Consider the following 12,907-nt stretch of genomic DNA (forward strand, 5'->3'; position numbering starts at 1 on the left):
GGCCCATCTTGGAAAAATATCTCCAACGATGGGATCCAGTTATGCAGAGTTGCCAAATTGAGAAGTGGATTCATGGTCAAAAACGACCTCCGACACCATCCAGCGCGGCTCAGTCGTATTCTAAATGTCTGCTGCCCACGGCCGGAGGAGGTCTGGGCGTGAGATGCAATCAAGCCAGATCTTGAGGGCACTTTTACCACAACAGGAAATGGAATCTGCTGGGCTTCTGTAAACAGGGCGTGAAAGCGCTCCTTGCTCAGCGGGGTGATGAACAGTCTCTAGACAGCGAGTCAGGACGGTGAAAATAAAGCGGCGTAATCCGGGTCACGTGACGTCTTCTCAACTCTCCATGAGAGTTACCTGTGGACCGGAGAGGAGGAACTAACTACCCACACACACACAGGCCCTTTTTTGGTTGGCGTGTAATTATTTCTGGTGCACCGTTCCATTGTGGGTCCTGCAGAAGCTAGAGAGGAGCTTGCCCTGCGGTCATCGAGATGTAAACTGAAGTGGTTGCTGCAGGAAGTGGAGGAAATCAATGCCCCCAAGTTCGGTTCCACCCTGGCCTGCAGCGTATCGCGGGGCCACAAAGGGCGGAACTCAGAAGCAGGTTATTAATAGTCCCGAGTTGTTCGAACGGCGCACGGGGACAGAAGGACAAACCACACGAGACTCGGGCTGCTGTTTAAAATGGACTCTTCAGGAGCAAAATGAACAAGAAGCCAGTCAGGGGTTCGGGAGCCGAGGTCCCCAGGGGCACCAGTCCTGGTCCAGATGAAGGTGGAGGAGTCGAGGGGACGAGAAGGTGCACATCACCTTCGGTCCGCGTAAATTAAAACCGGCGGAGGCGTGACAATGCGAGGAACGGGATCTCGGCCCCGCAGACTACAAAAGCCCTTAAAACTAATGACAGACATTCCCAGGACGCTGGGTACGTTGTCACGGGAACGAAGCGTATTCAGCGCATGCAGCAGAGCTAAAGGTTTATACGAGCGCCGCTGGCTGCTACAGACGCCCGGATTAAACACTCCAACACACACACACACACACACACTTCTTCAACCAACTAATATTCACACACGCGTTCAACCAGCTAATATTCACACACGCGGGAATCGTCTCACTCAAAGTTCCGGAATCCAAAACTGCACTTTAAAAGGAAACGAGACGGCGAGTATTAATCAGAGCAACGTCACTCGTCGGTGACGGGCCACCGGCCACCAGCGGTCACAGCAGTCAGGTTTAAAATGAGTCCTGATGGGCGCGGTTGGGGTCTGAAGGATGAGGTTGTTTTTTTTGTTTTTGTTTTTCTTCTTCTTCAGTGCTGTGGCTCAATTTCGGTCAGATTTGATGGGTCCCGGCCGTGTCCCCCTCGTCCATCCGTACCCGCGTCGCCACCATCGCCCGCGTCGCCGTCCATCAGCAGGGCTGCGTATTTACTGGCAGAGCTGAATTTCTGCCGAAAACAGGGAACAAAAGAGACGGGTGATGCAGACGAGCCATGCTTTAAACATAGTGGTCATTTCAAATAGAAAAATGGCTAAAATATAAAAATTCTGTTCAGAACAGAAGCCCACTAACTAACTATAAACCCTTCTCATGGAAAACATGGAACAGTGACATTTGAAGTCTGCCCATTTTGCAATCGAAATATCCTGAATATACTTGACAGTATAATTTTCCTAAATTCATATTTATGTGTAATCTTCTTACATTTTTATAAATGCACTATGGTTGGTCTGTGTAGACACTGTCTTTAGTGTATACTGTTGTAGTGACAATAAGTCTCTCTTATGATGCGGAATCATGGCTGTGACCGTGTCCCCTGAAGCAGAACTGGTACCACGTCAGGTAGGTAAACGGGACAAGTAAACTCTGATGGGCAAAAGAGCAACTAAAATGTCAATACCATCCATTTATCTATTCATACGTTGTCCACTTACATATCTTACATTTTCTTAAAGGTCCCCTATTATGATGTTTTTCGGCTTTTATTTCGGTCTTGTTGGTCCCCTAATTCTGTATCTGATGTCTCTTTCCAAAATTCAGTCTTGGTGCAGAATTACAGCCCCTTTGATCCAGTCCCACAGTGAGATTTCCCAGGACCCACAGTCTCACAGTCTGTAGCTTTAAATGCTAATGAGGAGGAGAGAGGTGGGATGAGGAGGAGAGCGGCCTATAGAAGTTGATCATCAACACCATTTTTGGCACAGACAGGTAGTGGTGTGTGCATTTTTCCAGAATAAAACTAATAAAACTTCAGAGTCTCGCGATGCTTCAGACGTTTGGAGGCCATGACGGTCGGTGGAGATCATGTTTCAGGGGCGGGGTGGGAAATTCCCTGGGCGGAAAAAGCATGAGAAACGGGAGGGGACCTTTCCCGTTATCACGTCATAAGTGGACAAATTCCAGATCCGACCGTCTGAGCTGCCGCTCTCTGAACAGTGAAGCAGAACGACCAAAACACTCTTTACACCGACCGCCATTTCTAGCCACTGCGGGACCACAGACAGGCTGGGGAACTCGTATTAATGTTAAAAAATCTCTGTGTCACATTTTCACGTCAGGGGACCTATGAAAAGTAGGTTCCCGTCTTTGTACACTCATCCAGAGATGAACAGCAATGACAGTTATATATAATATCTTATTCTGAAGCAACATACACGGCTACTGTATGGGGAGAATGACTGCTGGAGCAGCACCTGGGAGTCACATGATTACTAGAAATCGATTTTATCAAGTAAACTTGTGCGATCATGTCCGAGGTAGGTGGGATCCTGGCCATCCCACGCCATCTGCTCAGCTCGTGAGGAAATTGCTTCCTGGGCGTGGACTACACGTCATGCAGAAATGTTTAAAAAAATTCAATCTTGAGGAGCTGTCATATCCGACACCTATGAGACTCGGAGGGACATGGGTGGGGGTCCTGCTGCTGGGACACAGGAGGTCTCTTTGGCTCTGGTGCAGGTCTGAGATCACGCTCTCGTCTGCAGTCCTTTCTATGAACAATGGACAACCGAGTCAAACAGCACAGGCTGGACACACACACACACACACACAGACAGACAGACACACACACACACACACACACACATTCACTCACTAAAGCAGGCTGGTGTGCACACACCCACAAACACTCCCACGGCAAGTGCTGCCACCGCGCATCACACGCCAAAGCCAGCAAAACTCCGCTGATGAGACCAGGTTTCATGATGATTTCATGATGACCAAGTTATTGGTCACTTTGTTTTAACTTTCAGACAAGTAAATATAGTATTAGTAACCCACTGACCAGCCGTACAATAGTATTTCTTGAAAAATAATACCACATAATGCTGTTATGCATTAAGAGAAATTACAATACAGACTTTAAAGAAGTCAGAGATTCTTACTGGTCGCTTCAAACCTCTACAGATATCAGAAAATACAATAACATGAGTACGTTTTAGTTTGGTTTAGTTCAGTAAGAATTCTTTTTAAAAAAAGAATTTCCACGACTTTTCAAATTCTTTACGGAAAATTTTCTTGATCATACGTGAACATTGGTTTTCTTCCTCCAAGTTCACGCAGCCCGAGTCGGGGCAAAATGTCCTCCATCATGTCCTGGCGTAGATCAGCTGTAATTTACATGTTAAAAAGAGACACTAGGATAATAAAGTTCTGGAATATGGAGGCAACACACCCAGTACAACGTGATGCGGTTCACTACGTACACTGTAAAATACCTCGTTGTACAAATTCGTTACAAATTCACGTGTCAATGACTTTTCCATAACTTTATATGTTTATGTTGTGTTCCAAAACTGTTCAGGACCTGGTTTCCAGGTTTTTAATGACAGTCGGAAGCCTGTAAACAGCTTATCTGTTAACAGATCATTTGCTGTGATTCATTTGAAATATTTAACAAGTTAAATGAACGCAGCGTGTTTTGTGTACGCTCCAGTCGCAGGTGCGTTTCGCACCAACACTAGAGGGCGGGTGTGTCTGCCGCACAGGGAGTGGCAACCAATCGCTTTTATGATTGATTATTTAACATTCTGTTATCAATTGGCAGGCCTAGTTTTGGTGTTCGTGTAATGTTCTGCCGAGCTGCAGTGAAGCCTTGTGTCCAAAAAAACTAAAAAAATCACTGTGGAGAGGTGAGGACAGAGGAAAAGAGGACAAGAAAGGACACGAGAACATTTACAAGCATTTGATGACGTCATGACGGGTGTCGATGGAGTGCAGAACATGTGACTTAATGCAGAACCACTAACATGATAATCATCATTGCGTTGAATCGTGAGCCCAGTGAAGGTCCGCACCGCTAGTCATTAGAAGCTGGCATCTACGAAGGAGATGTGGAGGATCACCGTGAAGCTGGCAGGAATTCAAAATGGTAAAAAAAAAAAAAAGAACACCGCATTCTAAAAACGACTGACGTAATAAGGGAATTCTGGGGGGGTTGAAATCCAAAAAAGTCTTTTGTGGAATAAAAAAAAAACAAAAAAAAAAAAAAGTCCAAACATGTCTGTCTGTCCCCGGTAAAATGCCGGACGTGCAGTCTTACTCAGATGGAAGGGTGCTGCTCTCCCCACCCGTGCTCAATGGACGAGGGACCTCATGTCCTGTCTAAGCCTCGAAAAGATACGCTACTCGATTAATGATGCCAACAAACAATTTCATACGGTGTGGAGGCCGTTCCTGGAGTATTTTACAAGCCTCCAGTCTCAGAATCTGACTATTAGTGTTCTAGAAACGATATTGTAGTCTAGTTCATTTCAATTAATCGATCTGGCATGAGGATGAGGTTAATATTATGTGGAAAGGTTTTTGGGTTTAGGATTGCACACGTTATTATCATTATTGTTCTTCTAATATGACTAAATTGCCATTTTTCCTATAATACTCTACTGCAACTCTTACAGAATGGATTTACTTGTGGGATCTTTTTATATTGTGTGCATTGTATTTTTTTACTTTCTTTTTTGTTGTTGTCGTCCTTCTTTTGCTTAAAGTCAATAAAAATCTTTGAGAAAAAATAAAATGTTCCCAAGACTGGTCCAGCGCGTTTTGACGCTGTCAGCAGATGAAGCCCCACAAGAACCGACATTTCAGCAGAAGGGGGAGACATGGCTAATGGGGTTAGCAGGCCAAGAAAAACACAAGCGTCTAGGACAGAGGACTCCCCTCTGTCTACAGCGGACGCCGTCCAACGCTGCGAATGTGAAAACCTCGGGCGTGGCGCGACGAGCGCTGCAGTGGCCTCTGGGAAACGGGCGGAGTGTCAGCGGGTGCCGGCGACGGGCTGACCTGTCTGCCTCCTGACGGCGGTCGCGGCTGGACGCGTCCCCACTGCCCCTCCCGCGCAGGGCGCCACCTTGTTCTCGTCCGGCACTGAGCTGCCGACTGAAACACGTTTAAAACCCTGTTTTATTCTTTTCTTTTTTAAAACCCAGATGCGTAAATTCAGTGGTTAACAAAACCGACTCCCCCAAAACCCGCCGTCTTTTCAATGGTCTAAAACAACACCTGCGGCAAAGTCCGAACCTGCAGAAGCCATTAACAGCAGGTAGGTTCTCCATGGTGCACCGTTACGGTGCCTAGTTACCAAAACACAGCTAGAGAAATGATGAGCACAACTTTCTCTCCCTTTCCGGCCCACCACTCAATCACGCCCAGCGGACAGACAAGAGGACCAGCTGGACGATCACTTGACACGGGGACGTGAGGCTGTCAGAGGCGTCTCTCAATTGAAATAACTCACCTTTACCTCTCTGAGGCATTTTTGCATCTGCAGGAACTGCGGAGCTGCACAAAAAAAAAAAGCAAACAGAGACGCGTTACAGTCTACAGAACAGTGGGGTCCACAGAGGGGACATTCTACAGAACAGTGGGGTCCACAGAGGGGACATTCTACAGAACAGTGGGGTCCACAGAGGGGACATTCTACATAGCAGTGGGGTCCACAGGGGGGACATTCTACATAGCAGTGGGGTCCACAGGGTGGACATTCTACAGAGAGGTGGGGTCCACAGGGTGGACATTCTACATAGCAGTGGGGTCCACAGGGTGGACATTCTACAGAGAGGTGGGGTCCACTCGATAGTTTCTTAAAACTAGTTTGTTTTAATGTGTCTTAATATGAAAAGAACAAGAACACATCAATTTACCTGCGTTACAAATTCTATTAAGTAGTAGTAATAATAATAATAATAATCGTAAATTTCCTATCAGGGCCAACACTCGGCAGGTTTCACAACGCGTTTTTAAAGGGTTTGTAGGTTTCAATCAGAGTGCAGCGCGCAACGCGGTGCTGGACTGAAAATACGGAATAAATCTGAGTATCTGACTCGTAACGTCAACACCATGCATGTTGTTTTAGGATAGCAGAAAATATTACTAATGTATTTGCTTACCAATAAAAATGGTACACAGTTCACCACACCCCGATTTGTTCTTAAACCTCGACCACGAAGGTCTGCAGGCCAGCTCACTTCGGGCGTCCCAGAAACGAGGTTTAAGCTTTGAAGAGATCGCGCTTTTTCAGTCGTGGCTCCTAAACGTTGGAACGAGCTGCCAGTAAATCTCACGTTTTAAAAACCCAGCTATTTACTGGTCATTGATCAAGCAAGGTTGGTTTAATGGGATTTTTTTTTTTTTTTTTTGCTGCTTTTAAGTCTTTGAATTTTGTCATTGCTTTTTTTTATGTTTTATGAGTGTACGGCACTTTGGCCTAATTTCTGTATGCTTTAAATGTGATTTATAAATAAATTGGATTGGATTTTTGCAAAAGAAAATCTCCTCACCGAAATTTATACCTGAAATATCAAGGGGTGGCTGACATTTACATTTTACATTTTACAGCATTTATCAGACGCCCTTATACAGAGCGACTTACAATCAGAAGTTACAGGGACAGTCCCCCCCCTGGAGACACTCAGGGTTAAGTGCCCTGCTCAGGGACACAATGGTTGTAAGTGGGGTTTGAACCTGGGTCTTCTGGTTCATAGGCGAGTGTGTTACCCGCTAGGCTACTACCACCCTTGGAACAATACAGAACATTTCATACTGTTTTTACCGTATGGGCAGTATGTGGGGACAGTACCCCACACACTAGGGGACCTCAGTGGCACCTTGGCAGTTAGGGATTCAAACCCACAACCGATTACGAGTCACTTACTTACATGCCAGGCCACCACTGCCCCCTCCTGGCTGAGCTTCGGTGGATTGTGTTCTCTACACACTCAACAGCCCTACAACGGGAGGTAGTAGCCTAGTGGGTAACACACTCGCCTGTGAACCAGAAGACCCGGGTTCAAATCCCACTTACTACCATCGTGTCCCTGAGCAAGACACTTAACCCTAAATGGCTCCAGGGGGGGACTGTCCCTGTACCTACAGTGGTGGGGGAAGTGGTGGCCTAGCGGCCCCGTAATCAGAAGGTTGCCACTGAGGTGCCACTGAGAAAAGCACCGTCCCCACACACTGCTCCCCGGACGCCTGTCATGGCTGCCCACTGCTCACTCAGGGTGATGGTTAAATGCAGAGGACAAATTTCACTGTGTGCATCGTGTGCTGTGCTGCTGTGTATCACATGTGACAATCACTTCACTTTCACTTTATAGGGACGTCTGGTAAATGCTGTAAATGTACAATGGATGTAGTGTGGGATAAGGTGCTGCTGGGAGAAATGTGGCTGTCTAGACGGCGGCTGAATAAAATCCTCTCTTTTCTGACTTTACGGGCCGCCGTGCACAGGGACGGCTTTGTGGACATTTCAGTCACTCCCAGAAGGACGGCGCAATGTGAGATCGGGGGGTCACTGCAGCTACCCCCTCAGGGTCAATTAGACGGAAAGGTGATAGACTGAACGCGAGGAAGAGAAATTCTTTTGATGTCATTTGATGTAAAAGGGTTGAAATGCCTGTGAACTCTGACCTGCTGAGTTTGGGGGGTACGCTGCTGCTCGGCGAGACGGTAGGTCGGGCTTCACTGTCGCTCGAACCTACGTTCATGGCGCTCCTCTTGGCCCAGGCGTTCTCCTTGGGAGGCGGAGCCGGCACGACTTTAAGTGGAAGCCCCTGCTGTTTGGAGGGTGGGGCGTGGCTTCCTGGTGAAGGCGGCTCGTCTTCGTGGCTGGAGAAGACCTCGTTCTCAACAGAGCGCTCACTCTCACGACGCCTAGACACTAGAAAAGAAAGAAATATATTTCGGAGGACAGCCGGGCGTGGCATCTGTACCCATGCTGGGCTGATCACTCTCACCTCTGCCTGACGTGCTACACGTCTGTGAAGACTCACTTCCTGCCCTTGACCGTTCTGTTTGGTCTTCGCTACGCCAGCTGGGATGCCTGGAGATATTTATGACAAATTATTAACTATTCAAACCACAGAGTGACTCGTTTCAACGAAATACAGTACAGGCCAAAAGTCTGGACACTTTCTCTTTTTCTGTTTTCTTTCTTTTCATGACCATTTACGTTGGTAGATTCTCACTGAAGGCATCAAAACTATGAATGAACACATGTGGAGTTCTGTACTTAACGAAAAAAGGTGAAATAAGTGAAAACATGTTTTATATTCTAGTTTCTTTGCTCTGGTTACTGCTTTACACACTCTTGGCATTCTCTCGATGAGCTTCAAGAGGTCGTCACCTGAAATGCTTCTCCAACAGTCTTGAAGGAGTTCCCAGAGGTGTTTAGCACTTGTTGGTCCAGCTCACCCCAAACCATCTGGATTGGGTTCAGGTCCGGTGACTGTGGAGGCCAGGTCTCCACTTTTTGTTAAGTACATAACTCCACATGTGTTCATTCATAGTTTTGATGCCTTCAGTGAGAATCTTCCAACGTAAATGGTCATGAAGATAAAGAAAACAGGTCGAATGAGAAGGTGTCCAGACTTTTGGCCTGTACTGTATATTGTGTTGCTTGGTTCCACCTCTCGCGGGGTTTGCGCTCCGGACCCCTGCCTTTGTCGTCCTCCAGCTGGCGCTGCAGCCTCTCCTGCTCCTTCTTCAGCCGCTCCTCCACCTCGCGCTCCTTGGCAGCCGTGTCCACTGGCTTGGCCCCGCCGAAGATCGAGGCCGCTCTGCCGGACTGGGAGAGGGCGGAGCTGTTCTGCTCGCCCTCTTTGGGGACGCTGCGAGGCTTCAGATTAAGTTTGGGCCTCTGGGTGGGGCCTGGGCAGGAAGTGACATCAGGAGTCAGAGAGCGGAGGACATTGAGCTTTTGGAAACCGATCGTGTCCCCGGTATTCACCTCTGTCTTCGCTACGCTCCTCCCGCCTTTCATATCGGTCGTCGCGGTCTGCATAACGATCACGATCACCGTAGCGATCGCCATAGCGATCCCCGCCGCCTCCTCCACTCCTGTAATCATCCCGTCTGTCATCGTAGTCCCGCCGGAAACCGCTGCCAAATGGCCGCCGCCCCCCACCGCGAGAATCAAAACCTGCAAACACAGAAACGCGTCACCACTCGAAAAGTACCCAGAGCGCAGGTCATTTAAGGTCAAATACTTTCAGAATTACCTCTGTCATAGTCTCTACGCTCCCGGTCGTCATAGCGATCTCTATACCTGTCTCTTCCGCCATCGTAGCGGTCATCTCGCCGGGGTCCGTCTCGAAAACGGTCAGAATCATATCGATCTCGGGATCCTGGAGGGTGTCGGTGACACGCTGCGTTACCGTCAGTAACGCACGTTCGCCGCATCTCGGAGACAGGAACTGGGTCGACTTACGCTCTCCAAAGCCGTCCTCCCTGTGTGGCGCATCATACGCATCGGAGGTGGGCCGCGCCCGCCAGTCCGAGTCCGTCTTGTCTGGACCGCCGTCGCTGCCTCTGTTGCGGTCACGCCCTGACATGGAACGGTCATCTCTCTCTGCACAAGGGGACGCGGTGACGCACAAATACAGCACACACACACACACACACACACACACACACAGCACACGCCCCTTTACCTTTATCTCCAGACTGGTCCGCAATGTCAACTCTGATCCTTCGGTTGCCAAGGTTCTGAGAAGTGATCAAAAAAAAAAAAAAAACTCTGAACGACCACGCCCACAACAAAAATGTTCCTGAGACAGGAGATGCATGAACGAACGTAATCCACCCGAGATGCAGTTTTCTTTCTCTGATACACAGCTACACATGCAAGACTTTTTTTTAGAATGCAAATTTGTTGTTATAAAATGCTATTTTAGTTGCAGTTGGATAGTAAATGGAAAATATTTATATAAATTAACATTTTAATTGATAAAATCCTGTATCGTTATAGTAGTTATAGTCCAGGCCTTTTTTTTTTTTTTCCCCTTTTTGAGTCCCGATCCGCCAAGGTGCCGCTGAGGTGCCACTGAGCAAAGCACCGTCCCCACACACTGCTCCCTGGGCGCCTGTCATGGCTGCTCACTGCTCACCAAGGGTGATGGTTAAATACAGAGGACACGTTTCACTGTGTGCAGCGGGTGCTGTGCTGCTGTGTATCACAATGACCTACAACACACCTCTTCGTTGAGACTGAGGGCGCGCAGCAGGGACTCCACGTCATCAAACTCCGCATAGCCAAAACCTTTCAGCCGCTCCGGGTTATTGGGCTCTCTGGGCAGGCGAACGGCACTGATCTGAAAAAATTATACATACACTGTACACACGTGAAGTCACTGTCGATGACAATAAAGATATTCTATTCTAGTCTATTGTTAAATGCTGGACATTATCTCAAAATGCAGGACCAAATGCAGTGCAGTGCAATGCAAAGCGGGACACTTGGTCTCTCTAGCTCTAAGTCTACCGTTTTATGTAAAGTTCCTACCGTACGCTTCAAACTCGCAAGATCACATTATGTAGATCTATTATTGCGGCCCGGCGTTATGACTAGCTGATAACATACAAACTATAGATCCCATAATGCAATGCTCGCCTTGGTGACAAACTGAGCTCCCTACGCACCGAGTTCGCACGCCGTTTTGGTGACTTTGAAGGTTTCACAACCCATTTGTCGTCGACGTGGAAACTGCTCCTGTACAGATTCAGCTGCAGTGAAACGGCAACTGAAGCACTGCATTGTGGGATCTGTAGTTTATCACGCACCCTAATAATAGATCTTTATAAAGTGACCTCGCGGGATGCAGCCAGCGGGACGTGGGTTTGACAGGAGTCCTGTTCTGAACGCGTGATGTTATTTTTTTACTCGCCACTCACGCTGAGGCCATGGAAGAAGCTCTTGATGGAGTCCTCCGTGACGTCGTACGGGATGTTTCCCAGGAAGGCGGTGTACGGGGGGTTGTGGGGTAGACGGGAACGGTCGATGTTGGGCTCCCGAGCCGCTCTGGGTGCCGTGGGCAGGATGGAGCGGTCGATGCGTGGCGCGCGGTACACGTCATCTTCAGTGTGCCAGGAAGTGGAAACTATTGGAAAAAAAGAGAGCAAAGAGTAAAAAAAAAAAAAAGAGATTTATTCAGCATTACACAAAATTGTAATGATTCATTATAAATAAGTTATTCCATGCAATAATTCCAGCAAACATGGTTTAAGACAGAAGGAAATGCTTACCATCTCCTTCCAGGTCATCCGTCTCATCTGCCCAGCTGGTGGGCTTCACCGGGGCGTAGTTAGGAGGAGGGTTACCCCCACTGTCCTCTGCCAGGAAGTCGGTCAGAGTCAGGGTCTTCCCCTTCTTATTCTTCTTCTTACCTGCACGTGACACACACGGCAACGTGGAGCACGCGCTCCAAACAGGCGCGGCAGGGCAACGCAACTCGTGCACCTGACGGTTTTATGAAAATGGCCCTGCGGTGCACGAGAGTCGCATCTTATCAACTCTGCAAAACCGTCAGCACATTCAACGCAGACAAACCCAGGAAGTTCTGAGCGATGTCGTGCGTGGCCCAAAATGAGTATGCCAGCAGAGAACGACGGGTTGCCACTCCACAGGCTATTGTGGGAAATTCCACCCAGTCGCCAACGAATCAAAGGAATGGAATTAAAATGGACGTTTCTAATCGTCTCATTACTTTCACAGCCATGCATGTCCCTTCTGCAGTTGATTTATTTTCTTCAAGTTAGGTGACAGTCCCGTAACACGAAATGTTACTAAAAACAAAACTGCAATACCGATGACGCACGGTGGTTACAGCCCGCTGGCCAATCCGCAAGCAGCGTGGCCTCGGGAGGCGGGGCAACAGTGAAGCTGACCAATCGCCGCGCAGCACGGCTCAGGCGTGTCCCCGGTCCTCCGGACACCCCACGGGTGGACAGGACACGCGCACGCCCCGCGAACACCGCCACGCAGCGCGCTGGCTCTAGACTTGACGTCACAGCTCGAGTGGGGTCGCGGAGCCTCGGTCTGCCGCGCAAACACGAACCGAGGCGCCGCGTTTCCACGCGTCAACGTCGCTTTTAGGAAAAAGGCTCCTGGAGTTTTTTTTTTTTTTGCGATGGCAAGTTTTAGCACAAGGCCGCCGAACCGTAACAGGCACCCAGTTTCCAATTCCCCCAAACCGGCCGCGTTTCTATCGCCGCATTTCCCACAGCGGGCCCCGCGCAGACGGCACGGTCCTCACCTGACGCCGCCATGATGGAGAGCGACTGCGTCAGGCTGGGCGGCCAGATCTCGCGAGAGGACCGAGATCTCGGGCCCGTGTTCCAGTCCAGTTGGAATGAGATTTGGCTTAATAAAAAGCCAACATAAATATTTGCTTGCATTTTAGCTTTCTGACTTTTATTCTTGCCTTCATCCAGAAGAAGGTACTGCAGCATCAGAGCCTGATCTGGCAGTATGAGGAACATGTTCATTTTCTAACAAGTTCGGCCTTATCAGGGCTCTTAGTTTTGTTAACTCATAATCTATAGAAATCGAACGAGAATTGCTGGTGTCTTCCTCCTGTAAGTCGCTTTGGATAAAAGCATCTGCAAAGTAAAGTAAAGT

General features: G+C 48.4%; 1 protein-coding gene across 2 annotated transcripts; it reads right to left on the minus strand.

Moving 5' to 3' along the window:
- Positions 1–679: 679 nt before the first annotated feature.
- LOC114797909 (eukaryotic translation initiation factor 4B-like) lies at positions 680–12,565 on the minus strand. Of its 2 annotated transcripts, XM_028993179.1 has the most exons (13): positions 12,543–12,565; positions 11,533–11,673; positions 11,182–11,387; positions 10,485–10,601; positions 9,942–9,996; positions 9,719–9,859; positions 9,510–9,635; positions 9,239–9,430; positions 8,919–9,159; positions 8,247–8,332; positions 7,921–8,170; positions 5,747–5,790; positions 680–1,456 (listed from the first exon to the last, which is right to left on the minus strand). In XM_028993179.1, the coding sequence occupies exons 1-13, from the start codon at positions 12,553–12,555 to the stop codon at positions 1,437–1,439; spliced, it is 1,632 nt and encodes a 543-aa protein (XP_028849012.1). In that variant the 5' UTR covers positions 12,556–12,565; the 3' UTR covers positions 680–1,436. The 2 variants fall into 2 exon arrangements, with proteins under 2 accessions (XP_028849012.1, XP_028849013.1); XM_028993180.1 differs by lacking the exon at positions 5,747–5,790.
- Positions 12,566–12,907: the final 342 nt, after the last annotated feature.

Source organism: Denticeps clupeoides, chromosome 10 (genome assembly GCF_900700375.1).
Source record: "Denticeps clupeoides chromosome 10, fDenClu1.1, whole genome shotgun sequence".
Classification (NCBI taxonomy): Eukaryota; Metazoa; Chordata; class Actinopteri; order Clupeiformes; family Denticipitidae; genus Denticeps; species Denticeps clupeoides.